General features: G+C 36.9%; 2 protein-coding genes and 1 long non-coding RNA gene across 8 annotated transcripts; 1 reads left to right on the forward strand and 2 right to left on the reverse strand.

Moving 5' to 3' along the window:
* Positions 1 to 638: 638 nt before the first annotated feature.
* LOC113730476 (serine/arginine-rich SC35-like splicing factor SCL30) lies at positions 639 to 9,938 on the reverse strand. Of its 5 annotated transcripts, none has more exons than XM_072078511.1 (13): positions 9,242 to 9,938; positions 9,009 to 9,046; positions 8,686 to 8,728; positions 7,638 to 7,687; positions 7,351 to 7,475; positions 5,535 to 5,960; positions 4,171 to 4,338; positions 3,992 to 4,069; positions 2,712 to 2,876; positions 2,586 to 2,626; positions 1,861 to 1,933; positions 1,606 to 1,785; positions 639 to 1,008 (listed from the first exon to the last, which is right to left on the reverse strand). In XM_072078511.1, exons 7-13 carry the CDS (start codon positions 4,326 to 4,328, stop codon positions 885 to 887), a joined length of 819 nt encoding a protein of 272 aa, XP_071934612.1. In that variant the 5' UTR covers positions 4,329 to 4,338; positions 5,535 to 5,960; positions 7,351 to 7,475; positions 7,638 to 7,687; positions 8,686 to 8,728; positions 9,009 to 9,046; positions 9,242 to 9,938; the 3' UTR covers positions 639 to 884. The 5 variants fall into 5 exon arrangements, with proteins under 5 accessions (XP_071934612.1, XP_071934613.1, XP_071934611.1 ...); XM_072078512.1 differs by lacking the exon at positions 5,535 to 5,960 and adding an exon at positions 8,293 to 8,358 and having other exon boundaries at positions 9,242 to 9,436; XM_072078510.1 differs by lacking the exon at positions 5,535 to 5,960 and having other exon boundaries at positions 7,655 to 7,687.
* LOC113730477 (uncharacterized) lies at positions 9,724 to 10,546 on the forward strand. Its single transcript, XR_003458347.2, has 2 exons — positions 9,724 to 9,859; positions 9,934 to 10,546. It is a non-coding gene; the product is annotated as an uncharacterized lncRNA (long non-coding RNA).
* Positions 10,313 to 15,920, reverse strand: LOC113730475 (uncharacterized). 2 transcript variants are annotated; one of them, XM_027255178.2, is made up of 10 exons: positions 15,603 to 15,920; positions 15,409 to 15,484; positions 15,220 to 15,317; positions 13,235 to 13,336; positions 13,022 to 13,108; positions 12,492 to 12,608; positions 12,260 to 12,363; positions 11,349 to 11,488; positions 11,107 to 11,243; positions 10,313 to 10,974 (listed from the first exon to the last, which is right to left on the reverse strand). In XM_027255178.2, exons 1-10 carry the CDS (start codon positions 15,807 to 15,809, stop codon positions 10,798 to 10,800), a joined length of 1,245 nt encoding a protein of 414 aa, XP_027110979.1. In that variant the 5' UTR covers positions 15,810 to 15,920; the 3' UTR covers positions 10,313 to 10,797. The 2 variants fall into 2 exon arrangements, with proteins under 2 accessions (XP_027110979.1, XP_071934609.1); XM_072078508.1 differs by lacking the exons at positions 15,220 to 15,317; positions 15,409 to 15,484.
* Between the last annotated feature and the right edge of the window lie 446 nt (positions 15,921 to 16,366).

Below are 16,366 nucleotides of genomic sequence, written 5' to 3' on the forward strand. Positions count from 1 at the left end.
AAATCCAAACCTGGGCCCATTTTTTGAAGGATAGGCCCTTTCCAAAACTTTTACTTGTTGAATGTAGGAGTAATGGCTCGTTTGTCTCAGTACTCGATCATTATTGAACAAGTTTGGCGAATAGAGGGCTCAGCCTGCCAATTTGAGTTCTTTGTATTTTATTTGGGATGTATTTTACGAAAAAAATTAATACCTGAAACTCTTCTCACCGAATAGGATTTAGGTATTTTCTCAATTTAATTTAATTTTAAAACAAAAAATCAATACCCAAACTCCCTCTTAATGAATCAAATCTTTTTCTTTTCCGACCCCGTCGGATTAAGTTATCATTGTTTTAAACTTTCCGAAATTGAAGTTGTTGAGGACTAAAAATTTGGACTCGCATGAGAGACGATTATGATTACTTGAAAAGTTTCCAAATGGAAATTGTCGAGGAATAAATATTTTGTACCAAATCTAGCAACCGGGCTGGACTTCACAGAGACTCGCAAGACTCCATATCGCACAGTTGCAACTGCATTGCATTATCGTATACCATCTGGACCATGCGTCCGGCGGTTTCTGAACTTTGGCACTTTTCGAGTCTCAAAGGAGGAGACGATTCAAGGAAAGCTAGTCTCCAAATGGCAACCCAGTGCTTGATTCAGCTACTAAAAATTACTTTTTATCAAACTCCTAGAAAATCCCATACAAGTCTTTTGTCTTTTGATCCAAGGAAAAAGGGGAAAAAAACTGTGTGAACAACGATAAGATGTAACAAGTTCTTCAACATAGATCTAGTATCCACGAGCAGCTTCCAAATGTTGATAGACAGAAGGTAACACGCTGATGTACAAAATGATGAGGGAAAACATTTCAAATTCTCCTCCTTGTGGTGTTTGTCTTTATCTGCCATGCCTGGGAGAAATATCAGCTGACCTAGATCTGGATCCAGAGGGTGACCTTGATGCCTGACCAGGGGATGGTCTCCAGTGAGCCACTGCTTCCCCAGATTCAAGCTCAGTTTTCCTGCAACACACCACATTAATGCACATGCAACTGTAATTGGAAAAAGCCTTGAGAGGAAAAGGGAAGGAGGTTTTTTGGGGGGAAGGAGAGGGGGGGGGGGGGGGGGCCAAGGGAATAGCCATCCGAATATCAGCTTGAAAACTGCTGAACATTCGCACGTCTTGAGATACAAAAAAACAACGTTGAGCAAGTCTAAATGACTTCCAAATGATTTAGGCCACAACACTACCAGGCTACCGGGAAGACCCAAAGTTGTTTCAGACGAGGCGGCTGAAAAGCAAACATTTCACTTCTCAGAATACTATCAAAGGCAGAGGTCTTTCAGAATATTAGCGATTAGCTTCATCATAATGCTGGAAATACACAAACCAACACTAATAATATATCAGGACCTTCCCCAGCCCCTTGAACCTTCTTCCTGTCCTTTTGATGCAACAAAGAAAATGATGCCCGGCTCCCAAACCCCTCGATGGCACAATTAGAAAAAACTCCAACTTCTTGCTTTTAATCCGACATCAGCAACTATTACTTAGAGTATAACTTCACCACACTAGTATTTAACAGCATGTGACCTTCGTAATGCGTGTTTCTACTTACTTGGCATAGCTGCTGCCATTTCGGTCAGCCACATCATGGTAACCAGGAGAATATGACCTGTGAATATGAACGAGGTCTCGGTCTTGCAGATGATCTCTTGGAGATCTAGGGCGATCATCATACCTTCTCGGTGGAGAAATAGAATAATCATTACGGCCCCTTGCTGCAGGAGAGTACGACCTGAAAATTATTGCAATGAGACACATTCAATTAAGAGAAGGGAGATGCTGAAACTGTTCAACCTTAACAACTCACCTTGATCTATATCGACCTCTAGAACCTGAAGCATATCGAGGGGAGCGTGAACGAGAGCGAGACCTAGAATGCCCTGTGCATAGAATACAATAAATTTACAAAGGAAAAGATAATAGAAGATTATCATCAGAAGATAAAGTGATCATGCTTAATCCAAGTTTAGCTCAAGTTTGGCGACTATATACCAAACTTGAGTAAAAAATTACAAAACAAAAAAAAAAAAAAAAAAAAAAAAAAAAAAAAAATATATATATATATATATATATATATATATATATATATATATATATATATATATATATATATATATATATATAAGCAACCCCTTCAGAGACTAACCAGAAATCTGACTCATTGAACAGTGAGGAAGACAAATACTATCTAGACACTCCTTTTAAGTCTCCACTCAAACAAAGCAAGCAAGACAAACTTGTATCACTTCAGGATTTGAACTTTTGAGAATTTTTTTATTAATTATAATGCAGCATACTACTTTCATAAGAAATCAAATGCAGATCCAGCAGACATGCAAATAAAGTTACAGAAATCTAGATTTCAACTCAAAATCGAACAAGTACACCTAAAAAACAAAAGCACTATGCATTTCTTAAATTTCTAGCCTTACTCCCGTTACAAGAATCTACAGATATATAATCAAAGGGAGAAAATCTTGTTAGTAGAAGAGAAATACGTCAATGTTGATCCAATCTTGATCCACAACTTACCATAGTAAGATGACCGTCGTCCCCCATAGCCTACAGGTCCACTACAAAAAGGCCAACGTGCAAAATATGTCAAAAACTCTGTAACTTGTGGAGTCACCAGGAAAGAAGAAAATGGCATATTTTTACCCAGTCCTAGCTTTTCTGCGCATCTCTTCAGGCCTTTTTCTAGTCTCAGCAGCAACAACTACAGATATCTCCCTACCAGCAAAAATCTGTCCATTCATTTGATATTGAGCCTCTGCAGCTTCATAGGGATCAACGAACTGCACAAAAGCAAAGCCACGAGGTTCCCTGCCAGAAGAAGCAGAGAGCATCATCAGAAGTTTGAAACTGGCAATGCAAAAATAAGTCACTAAGAAAACAAAACTAATACTTACTAGTCAAAGTTAGCAAACAAATTTAGTGTTATTAATATCTTGCTTAATATACCTATCATTTCACTTAAAAGCAAAAACTTCATTATGTGAAAGAAGAAAGTATCCAAATGGCTCACCTTTTCTTTACATTCAAGTAAGCAAGCAACTTCAAAAGATGCAAATTACTCGAAATTTCTTGACATGCTCGTAAACATATAACACATTTGAAATCAGCTTTCTTCCAGGATTAAACTCTTCTCATGTTGTCTTCACTTCTCAACTATCATTCTTCTTCGTCATCAAACTTCTATTGATCGGTGTAATTCATAGATTGTCTTCATGAAGGACCACTCTTTATTTGGAACATTAACAGCCTTGGGAGGAAAATAATTATATGCTATGATAAAGAACAGGGCTTCAACAATTGTGGGGCTTGGGCTTGTTTTTAACTTCAAACAAACAGGCCCCCGTACAAACCATTTAAAAGCATAACTCCCCTTGAAAAGAAAGAATAAGATAATGACAAGCCTTCAAATAGTTTCAAAATGCAGCCCATCACATTCTGCAAATCTATTAGCAAGTTTCGCCCACTAAAAATCTGAAAACCAGCCATTTTTCTGATTTTTGCACCCAGAATGCAGCTAGAAAGAAGCAATTGACACCAGAGAGATTCCTTATTGACATCAAGATTTCAGATACACATGGAAGCAACAGAGACATTCAAAAGAAATCAATAAGAAAAACCTTGCAGGCCATCCACCTCACATATTTTATTTGTTAACTTCTTCAATACTTATCCATGTCATCACTCAGAAAGAAAAAGTTGTCTTAACTAGAATTACTGATAGTAATGCTTCGATAAGTAGCATAATCATGACACTAGTGTGACATTTCTTCCATTCTTCTAAATGTTATACCGAGCTGTGCAGAATAGGGACACAAGTGCAAGGGAGTATAATAAATCAAATGTAAAATCACATTGTGTTCAAGTGTATACAAATCTTTATATGCATACTAAGAAGAATGTATTAAATTAGGAATATAGCTTACCCTGTATAATAGTCCTTTGGAAGGTAGACATCCCTGACTAATCCAAATCTTTCAAAGGGAACTCGAAGTTCTTCTGGCCTGTTTGCAATTATGCAAATTTTGTTAAAAGAACAAAACAGCTTCCAGGTTCCTACAGAATAGAAGACAATGTCATGACTGTAAGGATCACTACTAAGTACCTGCAATCCAAAGGAATGTTTCGAACCAAAAGACTTCCATGATTTTGCTCTTTACGCCTACCACGCTCTCCACCATAGCCCCTTCTTAGAGGGCTTCTAGGTCGACCTCCATATCCTCTCCTTGGAGGACTGTAATATGGTGGACTATACCTCCTCATGATTAGGGCCCTAAAGCAGTTACCAATCCAACGTCATCACGGAACCAGTTGAATCATTTTTAACGAAAAATATGAGGCACATATTCCAACAAACAAAGCAGGATGAAAACATAAGAGAATAATCTTTCTTGTATAGGTATACCACAATGGGTAGGATGCAATTTGCTGAGATATTGCCAGCATCCACTTTATGCCATTGCGTGTAATACCATTCATTGCAAAAAGTCTAATTGTGGCATGCAAATACAATGACAAAACCCAGTCAACGTACAAAATGGGTGGAGAATAAGCTTTATTGTGTCAAAATAAATTGAAAAAAAAGCCAAAACATGCCAACTTCTTTCAGAAGTAAAACACTTGTTTGAAATTTCAGTATGACAACAAGGGAAAATGTATAGCATATAAAAAACTTTTCTTTTCAGCGACAAATATTCAGTAAAGTTTTATCATAGCATAACAGACAGTTTAAACAAGCGATGGTAAAGACAAGTTCTAAAATTTCACATCATCCCATAATACACCTATCTGTATAGCGTATACGGCTCTGAAACTCATGCTAGAACAGCCAAAACTCGAAAGCTTAGTAAGAGGAACTCTTTTTTTTTTAAAAAAAAATAAATTTATTACTTACACATTACATTATGCACATTTAGCACATTGCAACACCAAAGGCTGAAAGGCAGTATTAAAGATGAAGAAAATTTTCATCTTTTTTAGGAAAAAAAGTAATTGAGAATCAAAATGCATCAATATTATGAATTTTATGTCATTTCACCTATAAAGAAGGGTCCCTTTTTTATGCTTCACAACCCAAAAAAGGGAAAAAAAAAGGGAGAAAGAGATATATACTGTCAACTAATATTGCTTTTCTTAGAGCTAATGATTTTTTAAGAAATTGTAAACCAGCCAAAAATCAATTTGGGGGGCCAATTTATGACCAAGAAAAAGAAAAGGTAAAAACAGATGAGGAAAATTTATGATATTTATGTTTAGAAAAATTAAAGTCAACATCATAAAAGGGCAGGTGGCGCAAAAAAACTTGTGATTAGTAGGAAGATCTGAGCTTTACAAGTCTTGGTCTCAGATAGAAACCCAAAACCTCTCAGTCATTATTCAACCAGGAGTTTTACAAGAGCAAAAAGAATAAGTAAAACAGAAATCCGGAATTTCAGAAACCAATTGAATGAGAATAACAATTAAATTGACCTGTTAAAACGACGATTCTTGAAAGATGATTGAACGAAAACTAGAGCAAGGAATCTGCCTGCTTCTGCTGTGATAAACCAAGCCCTAAACTTTATAGTGTGAGTGCTGACTGCTGAGGGAGCATGTTATGACTTATAAGTCAGGCCGCTTCGGTCCAGTGAGCAACACTCGGGTTTAGAAGTCTAATAATGTTTGAACCGGATATTGAAGGCAGCCGTGGTTTTAAGAAACTCTAACTCTCCTCCAAATGTTTGACTTATCCTGGGGTTTCTCTCGGAGCTCATTACTGCACTGCAGATTGCGGACTAAAACCAAAAAGAAGAGGGAGGTGGGAGCCAGAAGTAGCAACATTTCGCTGCTGCCAATCACTGAGGGGTCGCTTGGTAACGTTTATGTTTCCTTTTTTATGCTTATGTTCATAAAATTCTACAAACAAAAACAGTAAACAGTTTTTGTTAAAAGTGATTGTGTTTTAGTACTAGGTGTGACAAAGGTTTCTCTAATAGAAAATTAGATTGATGTTCACTGTAACAATTGTGAGAAATTTAGCTTTGAAATACTTTAGCTAGTAAATTTGCTGGGCATCAAATTTTTTGGTCTAGTTTTACAATGAACTTGTATTTCAGTTATTTCTCCTGTCAGGTGTTAAACTTTTAAACACTCATTTGCTTCTCATACAAAGCTCCAAGGCTCATCAAATGACTAGTATGTAAATGAATATCTAAGTTTGAAGGTAATCACTTTAAGCATTCCTAAAACCCACGTGGAAGAATGTTCTTGCTGATTAAGTTTTTACAGCAACTTGAGATCCTGAAATTGCACTCTCTTCAACTCCCAGGCAACATCCTTTTTTCACATTTTTTGCCCTCTTTTCTAGCTGTCTTTGTTATCTGACCAGGATAAGATACCAAATCCAAATCCAATGCCCATGTCAACTTTCTTTCTTTTTTGTTAGTAAAGGCCAGTCATCATAGCAAACAAACAATATACAAGTTCAACGCAGTTGATGAACCCTTCTGTAAATTAAATTATTTCCTCATACAAACATAGAATGGAAAGCAAAAACGAAGTAAACTTATTAGTTAAATATCAAGAAACTGGATGTAATGCTTAATTAACAGCAGTCTGCCAAAATTCAACTGTTCAAAAAAGTTTAACTGCATAAAATGGAAATTAAAGCATAATGATCTTACTTGAAATGAGTAAGATTTTTATTTATCTGCCTATTCTAAAATCCCTGTCCCCTCCCATCTAGTACCATTACAGTGATAGTGTTGCTGCACTTCTCCTACTTTATTAAATTTACATAAAACAGTCTATAGAAAACTTATTTGATCATTTAAGCATAAAGCCATTAGGACTTGGTAGTGCATACACTAACTATTACAAAAACATAATCTTCAACTAAGTTGCTTTAACCAACTACCAACAAAGTCAGCTCCATCTTTGTCAGATTATTTTTTAATTGGAAAAAAATGCAAAAGTCTAAGACTTGTAAACATTTTAAGTAATCAATGAGACTTTTCAGGTAGCCACAATGCTATCTAAATTTTCAAAAGAAAGAAAACCTGTAAAGTATTTTATCATCAATGGTCTGAACCACCAATTTTAACATCTATGACAGTTCATCATTAACAATATATTAATAGTTTCAATCTTTCAAATTTCTTACTATTCCATGGGAGAAATGAGAAAACAACTTATTCACAAGTTTCAGGCTAAAAATCTGACACTAATGAAAAGCATACTTGGCAAGATTACTACATGGAAATTTAGCTAGAATTGTAACAAACTCAAAATCTTGAGTATCACCTACCTCAGCTATTGAAAAACTTGTATAGTGGTTTCTTTGCTACACGTGTTGTAACATGGCACAATAATCAAGCACTACCCCTCAGCAAGCCCTACCGCCGTTGCTGAAATCTGAGTTACAGCAGGTCCCTGCATGACAAACATACAAAGAGTTTAAAACAAACCTCCTGTGAACAAGATAAACAAGATTTCATAGTTCTTAAATAATTTTGAGTAAGTTCTTTGTCTTTCTTTTGTATAGTGGTTTATTTGCTACACGTGTTGTAACATGGCATAACAATCAAGCACTACCCTTCAGCAAGCCGTACCACTGTTGCTAAAATCTGGGTTAAAGTAGGCCCCTGCATGATAAACATACAAAGAGTTCAAAACAAACCTCTTGCGAACAAGATAAACAAGATTTCATAGTTCTTAAATAATTTTGAGTAAGTTCTTTGTCTTTCTTTTGTGTTAGGTCCCTGCATGATAAACATACAAAGAGTTCAAAACAAACCTCTTGCAAACAAGATAAACAAGATTTCATAGTTCTTAAATAATTTTGAGTAAGTTCTTTGTCTTTCTTTTGTGTTGAGTCTGTTGGCACAGGACCAATTTGTTTCACCTGTAAATCAGACCCAGCCACTTCCTGTGCACCACTTCACATCATACAGGCAGTTTCGTATGTGCTAAACCACATAAGCACATACAAATAACAACAAACTGTCATGAATTTATGAACCCCGAAGTTTGCCTCCAATCTTTGAAGCATGTCATGAATTATATCAAGCACACCTTTTGTCTGAACCAATGACTTTCTTAGATAAAAGAACAGCTTAAAGCATTAACCTAAAATCAAATATTAACAACAAATATGTTTAAAAGCTCCTCTCCATGTATTTCTACAGCTTTATTGAGTTGTGAACCTTTCATCATGTATACGATAAACTAACTTCCAAAGTAACCCCACCTTCAATTTCATTAATTTTTCCTTCTCTCAAAGTGGTTCCCCTGCTCGCGAGATCAACTATAGCCTCTGCTACCCCATGCAAGTTGGAAAGAAAAGCAAGCAAAAGCAACATGATGAAACAACAGCAGCTGAAATGTAAAGAACCGTTATAGTATCATAATCTTCTAATCAAGATACAAAATCACATTGTTTGGAGCAAAAAAATTGCAACCATGAAGCAGAGGAGTAAAGATTTTATCAGGCATAACAAATAAAAATTTCTTCAAATCGTGAAAACTAGAAGAATAGATTGGATAAGAACCCAAAGTAGAGCACATATCTTAACTAAATCTACCAAGAATTAGAATAACTTCGGAAAAGTGAAAATTTACGACACAAAGAACCGAACTTTACCTGGCAACAACTTCTTTGACGATATAAGGACTTCAAATGCTCCCTACAATAGATTGCAAAAACAACTTTTATCAAAGAAAATATAAGCAATGACAATTAATCATTTACAAGAAAGTGAAAATAGAAACAAGTAAAAGAAAAGCACCAAAAGAAAGAACACATGTCTACAATAGCAGGAAAATCATAAACACTACAATAAGTAACGGGAAAAAAACTCTCCAGAGCACAATAATAAGTGTTGATACTAACAAAATTAAATATTCGGCTATTCATGTTAACAACACAAATACAAAGATTAAAAAAAAGGAAAAAAGAAGCCTTACCTGAAGAAATTACAGAGAACCGAAGTGGAAGAAAAAATCTGGAGAGAATCAGCGGCAAACACATAGTAAGAAAATCAGATAAGTTAACTAAAAGCATACTAAAAGCATCAGAGTTAATGATCAAAACTTTTACACATTAAAGATGAACCAAAAAAAAAAAGGAAAAAAATGAGAAGAAGAGAGGTTAAGGAAGATGTTTTGGTTTGAGAGAATTTCAATGAGAGAGAAAGTACCAAGAATAATTGCAATGACTTTGATATTTTCGATTCTTTGAAGCGACGATGAACGGAAAGTGAAATTCGACAAGAGCGCCGGAAACCTGTGGAGTGTGGACTCTACTACTAGTACTGAGGGGGGGCGCTCGGAAACGTCAAAGAAGTGGAAAGAGGCGCGTGAAAACTGAACAGTCACTAGTGCTGAAAACCTAATCCATAATGCAAGGATTTGAAGGGCAGTGTTGTAAAAACGTCAAAGAAGTGGAAAGATGCGCGTGAACATTGAGTTAAATGAGGTTCGCACTTGGACTCTTCCAGACGGCTCTGGCTTTCTTTATCTATCCTTCCTTCTCTCTTCATTTCCTATGTCACCACTCACCGTCTCTGGCCTCACCCCTGAATGATTAGTTCCTGTTCTTGTGTACGATACTATTCTCTTCCTGAACATTGCTTTATCAATTCAGCATTTGTTTTAGCAAACTGAACCTTCAAATAACACACTAGTAGTAGTAGTGAGCTGAAGAATCATTGTTGACTGATGTACTCTCAATTTATCAGTTGCCTATATTTTGCACAGAATTACATCAAAATTGGTGACGAAGTAGTGCCAAACAAAATCAGTTCAACAGGATTGAGGTAAAAAGTTTAAGATGGTTGGTACCGCTTATAAGGATTCAAAGAAAAGAGATAACTCGTTGACTTTCTTTCAGGGATTGCATTTCGAGGGGCTTGTCTGTGAAATATTTAACTACTGATGAAGTAATCGATTATACTAAACAATGACACCTCTACATCATGCAGAATGCAGTAGTCTGACGATGCCTCTGCTCTTCAAGTACTCTCCTATTTGAAGGACCGCTGTACAGTACGAATGGAAGTTTATTTGCTAGAAAGGCATATGGCTGATGTTTCAGACTTTCAGTCCTGTTCCATGGCAATTAGTTTGACTCGGGGGGATTTTCTTAGGCGACTAGCCTTTGGCGGACCGCGGAAGTTACCTTCTGCCTTTAAGCAGGGTGGAGAGACTGTCTCATGTAATTCAATTTTTGCCACAGAAGTTTGGCATCTCTCAATATTGCGGTCAATGTATTAGGCGAATTAGAAGACATGTATATAGTCTCTATAGGGTGTAAAATGTCTCTTCATTTTTCCTTTTACATATGGCTGAGAATTTTAGAAAGAGCTCAAAAGTGATCTCTCTCTTACTAGCAATATTGAAACTGTAGCCGTAGCTTAAATGAACTTCAGCAAGTTCACAAAATCGTCGTAGACCACCATTTCCTGAAGAAAAAATATACACCATGTTGTACTTTAAGACCTCCATCCCCATTTGCAATTCCTCTCAGCTCTCGAGTATTGTCGCCTGCATTTGATAAAATCTGCAGCTTTTCATAACTTTCTTCAATTTCACTGAATAATCCTCTTGTTAAGATGAAAATCTTTTCTGCTCCTGTGGGATGTTATCCATTGATTGCCACGAGAGCTTAGTGTGATGCTAACCTAGTAGGACTTTACCCCCCATGAAGCAGCTGTTCCACCTAACTTGCAGAAGGTAGCAACAGGTGAATCCTGGATCAACAACTAACCGCAATCTCTGAGTTTGATTGCTGGTCCTCGGCACCAGTAAGCAAAGGGCTCTTTTGGAACTGATTTCTCAGCTGTCCACATGCAGCACTAGCATCAAGACCTCGAGTCTGCCGGATACTGACTGTTATTTTACGGGACTCCAGAGCGGCTGCAAATGCAAGAATCTGCATAACCAAATTTATTATACTATATCAGTTGACCCCGCTCTTGCTAGGAAAAAATAATTAAGAACTAAATTGGGAAAGCTAAAGTGTCCAAATTGAACATCCAAAGAAGAAGGGAGATAAAATGCGTACTGATTTTTTATATGGACGCTGGTAATCAGATCCTTCAACTGGATTAAACGGTATCAGGTTGACATGATAACTACGACCCCATTCATGAAGCATTTCTGCTAACTCTAACGCATGCTCAATGGTATCATTGACTCCAGCTTCACAAGAACAAATAAAAGCCAAAACTACTGTTACTTCCTCTGTGCATGCCTATCAAACAATTGAAGTCATGAAAACCTTTTACTCGCAGAAGTCTGGAATACCTAAAAGTGTGTATTCAAAAGACACCCGTCGACTGGTTTCAAGGAAATAGTCCCTGCAATCCTTCATGATTGCTTCCAAAGGATAGGACTTTGCACTTGGTACTATACTTTCGCGGAGTTTCTGGTTTGGAGCATGTAAGCTGGACAAAATGTGAAGGAAATGACACATCACGAATCAGAGTTGAAGTAAGCTTAGCTAAAGAAAAGATGTTCTAGGCTTTCACAGCTTAACAACTAGTTTTTAAGGATGGTCAGCAATGATATCTGGAAAAATCATCGGGTAAATTATGATATTACCTGAGTTTTAAGGTAACTACGAGAACCTCCACTAAGTTCTTAAATCACACTAACCACCCTGATAATTCCCGACATTCATCAGACAAATATTGAAGAGGAAGTTAGTGAAATATTAGACCCGTGCCCACGATAATGATGGAAACCAGGGGAGATTAAGGTAAATTAGCAAAAGTTCAGACTATTTGAGTTCGTGCCTAAGCTTGGCAATCACCAGAATTATTAACTCCACCAGGAATAATGCCCATAATTCCTGTACCTATGAATTCAAACAAACTTGTGCAATCTGATGTCAGGTTTCTACTGTAGCTCAAGGAAGCAAAATATACTTCCTTATACCTAAGCATGATGACCAGTGAATTGAACAGCATAAAGAGCAACATCTTCTAACTTCGTTGGACTTATCTAGAAGTTATGTCAAACTGCTTTTAAGAGAAGCAGAAAGAAAGGGCTTCCACCCTTTTTTTCCCCTTTCCTTGTAACAGAATAGAACAGCCATCAGGGACGTGTTGAACAGTGATATAACAGTTCAATGCCTGAAGGTCTATTGTGCAAACACACAAGGAAACATTTCTATCCCTTTTCAGTCCGGAAATCAGAATATGCAATGACATTACCTAATAGCCAACGTCGATTGAAGCTTGTAAGAAGCCAGCTTTTTTATTGTATTTGGAACTCCAACAGTTGATATTGTGATCATCCTCTGCCCAATTTGGATATCCTGAACAAAGGATGGCATGTGAACAATCTTTACATCCACATAAAAAAAAACTAGCTACACAGTTTATACACCACCTATGTTAGATTTTGGAGCAATTTGAATTTTCAGAGTGGAGAGGCATAGAGGACCTTATTCAGGCAACGGTGTGCTTCAAGAACTTCTTTAAGGTTCAACATCGGCTCACCCATTCCCATAAACACGACATTTGTAACCCTGTGCTTGAAAACATCTTCTATTGCCAACACCTGCACATTTATGATCATGGGACTACTTAAATGCAGCACATACTGAGTGCTTCCAGAGACCATAACAGGATCCACAACTAAATAAAATGACAAAAGTTTAGCATCAGTAGTTCAGAAGTGTATAAACTTATGTTCACAAACAAACAGCAGGCATGTAAACAAAGGAAACTCACAGGACTTTTTGGGGAAAGAAGGGTACAACGAGAATCCTAAGGACGATTAACTAAGGGAATAAGGGACGCAGCAGTGGATAAATAGCCTAGGTTGATTTAATAAGAAAAAGATGCCATGAGTCCTGAGGATGGAGGTAACGAGGCAGGGAAATTTTTCTCACAGCACCTCCAAGTGAAAGAGAGCCCATCTGTCACCTGATGTAAATTTCAAAAATAGCATCAAACAGATGTAAGACATACCTGCTCTACAATTTCATGCCTCTTAAGGTTTCTTGCAAATCCCCCCTTGCCAGTGGCACAAAAGGAACAGCGCAATGGACAGCCTACCTAATTCACACAGGGAGAAGATTAACAATGGAATCAACAGGGACTATGTACTCAATGTTAAAATAGATATCCCAAAAATGGATATATAAACCACCACATTTAAACGTTTTTGCAGTAGAAAATAACCTGGGATGAGACACATGCAGTCAACCTGACTGAACCTTTATCATCTTCCACTGGTATCCCAACAGTTTCAACCAATCGGTTGTCCTCCAATTTTATCAGTAACTAGGAAGATGAAATAATAAAAAGTCACAAGATATAATGAGACAGTAGACATATAAAGTCACAAGATACCACAAGACATAATAAAAAAGTAGACATATAAAGACAGCCAAATCTATCACTTTGGAAGAATTGAGATGGACTAAATCTGGATATGCGCATGTTCTTGCTTCATGTTTATACATATAATGAGCAACAGAGAGTCATGGCAAAGGCAACTTATCCATGACATTATTATGCACTCCTGTAGTCTTAGGACATGACATTATTATGCATGAGACAACCATGATGTTTATCACCAAACTTAGCACTATGAATAATGGAAACCCAAGTTCTATGCAAAGCAAGTTCCTGAATCATGTAATCTTAGTGCCAATTCTAGCGAGTCTAAAAACAATTAAAAATATTCCTTGATTGCTTCTTTTGCCAACGGGATTCACAAATGCTGAGAGCCTGAGACCCAGAGATCTCTAGGTCATCTGAGAGAAGGCACAAGCTCTGAGACATAATTAAACTTTTGATGGCAATTTCAGTGAACCTTACTCGTTTTCTCCATATTGATACTACCCTACAGCGATCCCAATTACAAACTGTGATTCAAATTTCACCCGAAGCAAACTTACAAACCAAAATAGAATCTAGACAATGAGTGCTCCCACATCCCAAACAAGCTTCATGCCAAATTTCCTTGAGAAAATAAATAACTTGCTTCACTTTACAGCTCCAGACTTTCTATTGTAAAAGGAAATCATTCAAATCATTCTTCAATTTTAATTCGCCAACTCTCCAAAGCTTCAGGTTTCAGGTGAATTAACTAGTTCTTGTAGAAGTCTAGTGTCCTCAATGAATACATGCTTGTTACCAAATAAGAAATAATCTTCTCTTTGGTTTCCTCCTCTTTATCTAACACAATCCTACATGGATGCTCAATGCTGACATACATATACATATACATATACGTACATACACACATACATATATATTGATAGGGGGAAACATCTCGAGAGAGTCTACCAAAGAGCTCAATATGTAAGTCAGGAACCCAATTTTGACCTAAAAGTTTAAGCCATTAGGTCTTGGGTCCTTACTTACATATTAACCGCTCTTAAGCCAATTTTGACCTAAAAGCTTAAGCCATTAGGTCTTGGATCCTTACTTACTTATTAACCGCTCTTTCTCCATCTCTCGGACCAATGTGAAACATAACCCTTTATTCATGAACCTAACAAATCTCCCCATTCATGAGTAACTCCCACATTAAATCCAAATTTACAAGCCCTCCTTCGAGCCCACTTTAATACTCAACGCAAGCCCACCTTATCACCTAAGGTCACCTCTTCTCTCAAACATGGACCCACTCTTCTTCAACATCCAAACTGGATTTTTTTTTTTAGACCTCTGCCAATCCTTGGCTCCATCTCACACCAACCGGACCCCTTGCCAAACCCATGGCGCACCTGGTTCAACACTAGCCAAACTTCTTAGTATTTCGATCCACCACCAAAAAGAGAATTTTTCACCGGTCCAACTCCAAGAAGAATCCACTTGCTTATGAGTAGGCCAGTTTCACAACCTGAAGCTCTGATACCTATTTGATAGGGGAAAACATCGAGAGAGTCCACCAAAGAGCCCAATATGTAAGTCAGGAACCCAATTTTGACCTAAAAACTAAGTCAGTAGGTCTTGGGTCCTTACTTACATATTAACCGCTCTTTCTCCATCTCTCGGACCAACGTGGGACATAACATTTACTCATGAAGGGGAACCTAACATATATGTATATGTATATGTATATGTATATGTCCATTCAAACTAGAATCTTGTTTAGATATATATTATTAGCTCAACCAACACCAAGAGCCAAGCCAGTTTTGTCAAGAAACTACCTTAATGGTGCCATCAGCTGCCGTAACAGTCTTATATACTGGTGACCTCCCAACTCTCCATCCTGCTTCCTGCAACTCATTCCTGAATGCCAATGGCACTTTTCATCCAAAAAATTACCCCAAAAAAATTACCAATTAAAGTTGAATAAAATTAGGCAAGATTAGGAAAAATAAAATAAAATTACTCACCTTGACTAAAGTCTTGAATTTCTTTAACTTTTCTTTTATACAGTAAATGGTGCAATTGTTTACCTCTGTAGCGTTCCTAAAATGACAAGTACTTACTAGTTACAACAAGAATTTCATATTTCCAGAAAAGCAACTGAAGATGGAAAATTGATTGGTCCATTTATGCTATTAGGCTAAACCCACTAAAACTATACCTGACCGAAATCGACGGCAACTTGTTGAAGTTCTTGCTCAGACATGCCGAGGAGAACCTGCGACTGCAAGTCCACTTTTGATGATGCCTCGGCCTTCTTCTTGAGAGAAGGTAAAGTTACGGTGGTACAGGCGACAGTCAGGGTACGGAACCTTACGGTGCGTGCAAAGGGTGCTGTGACCACGTGCTGAAATATCGCCATTGACATGCTTCGAGAGACTGGATGAATGGATCGAGAGACTCTGCGAGGGAGGGACACCAGGGCCGAGATGACACTATAAACCCAGGCTATGCCTTAAACCTCACATTCTGGATTTATTAAAGACCAAAAAGAAATAAAGACTCATCGGTTTTTTTAAAAAGACAAAAATAGCCCTGTTTGACTATCCGTTGAATTTTGAGAATTTTGAAGACATTTTTATTTTGAATTTTTTTTAAGGTTATTTCTCTTTCTCCTTTTTATTTATTTATTTTTCCCTTCTGGCTTCTCCCCATTTATATTTAAAGAATAACATGGAGTTTAACAGTATGGAAGATTTGTACTTTTTTTTTTATCAATAATAGATCCATCCAAATTATGATAACTTTTTGATTATGTCTATAGACACCGTAATATCAACGTAACAAAATCACTAATGCTACCGTCCCTCAAATTCTAGAAAATTAGTCTTTTCCTTAAAAAAAAATTAAAATTCAAAAAATATATGTATATATAACTTTTTTTAAATAAACTTTTGTTCCCATAAAAAAAAAAAAAAAAAGTAG

This window comes from Coffea arabica, chromosome 2e (genome assembly GCF_036785885.1).
Source record: "Coffea arabica cultivar ET-39 chromosome 2e, Coffea Arabica ET-39 HiFi, whole genome shotgun sequence".
Lineage (NCBI taxonomy): Eukaryota > Viridiplantae > Streptophyta > Magnoliopsida > Gentianales > Rubiaceae > Coffea > Coffea arabica.

Excerpts from the sequence above, each read along its gene's own strand:
- LOC113730475 (XM_027255178.2), bottom strand. The coding sequence starts at position 15,809 with ATGTCAATGGCGATATTTCAGCACGTGGTCACAGCACCCTTTGCACGC. Across the intron at positions 13,109-13,234 it reads CTGCATGTGTCTCATCCCAG|GTAGGCTGTCCATTGCGCTG; the intron begins GTTATTTTCTAC and ends TGTGTGAATTAG. Across the intron at positions 10,975-11,106 it reads AGCGTCCATATAAAAAATCA|ATTCTTGCATTTGCAGCCGC; the intron begins GTACGCATTTTA and ends TTGGTTATGCAG.
- LOC113730476 (XM_072078510.1), bottom strand. The coding sequence starts at position 4,328 with ATGAGGAGGTATAGTCCACCATATTACAGTCCTCCAAGGAGAGGATAT. Across the intron at positions 2,877-3,991 it reads CCAAAGGACTATTATACAGG|GGAACCTCGTGGCTTTGCTT; the intron begins GTAAGCTATATT and ends TTCTTCTGGCAG. Across the intron at positions 1,009-1,605 it reads AATGGCAGCAGCTATGCCAA|GAAAACTGAGCTTGAATCTG; the intron begins GTAAGTAGAAAC and ends GGTGTGTTGCAG.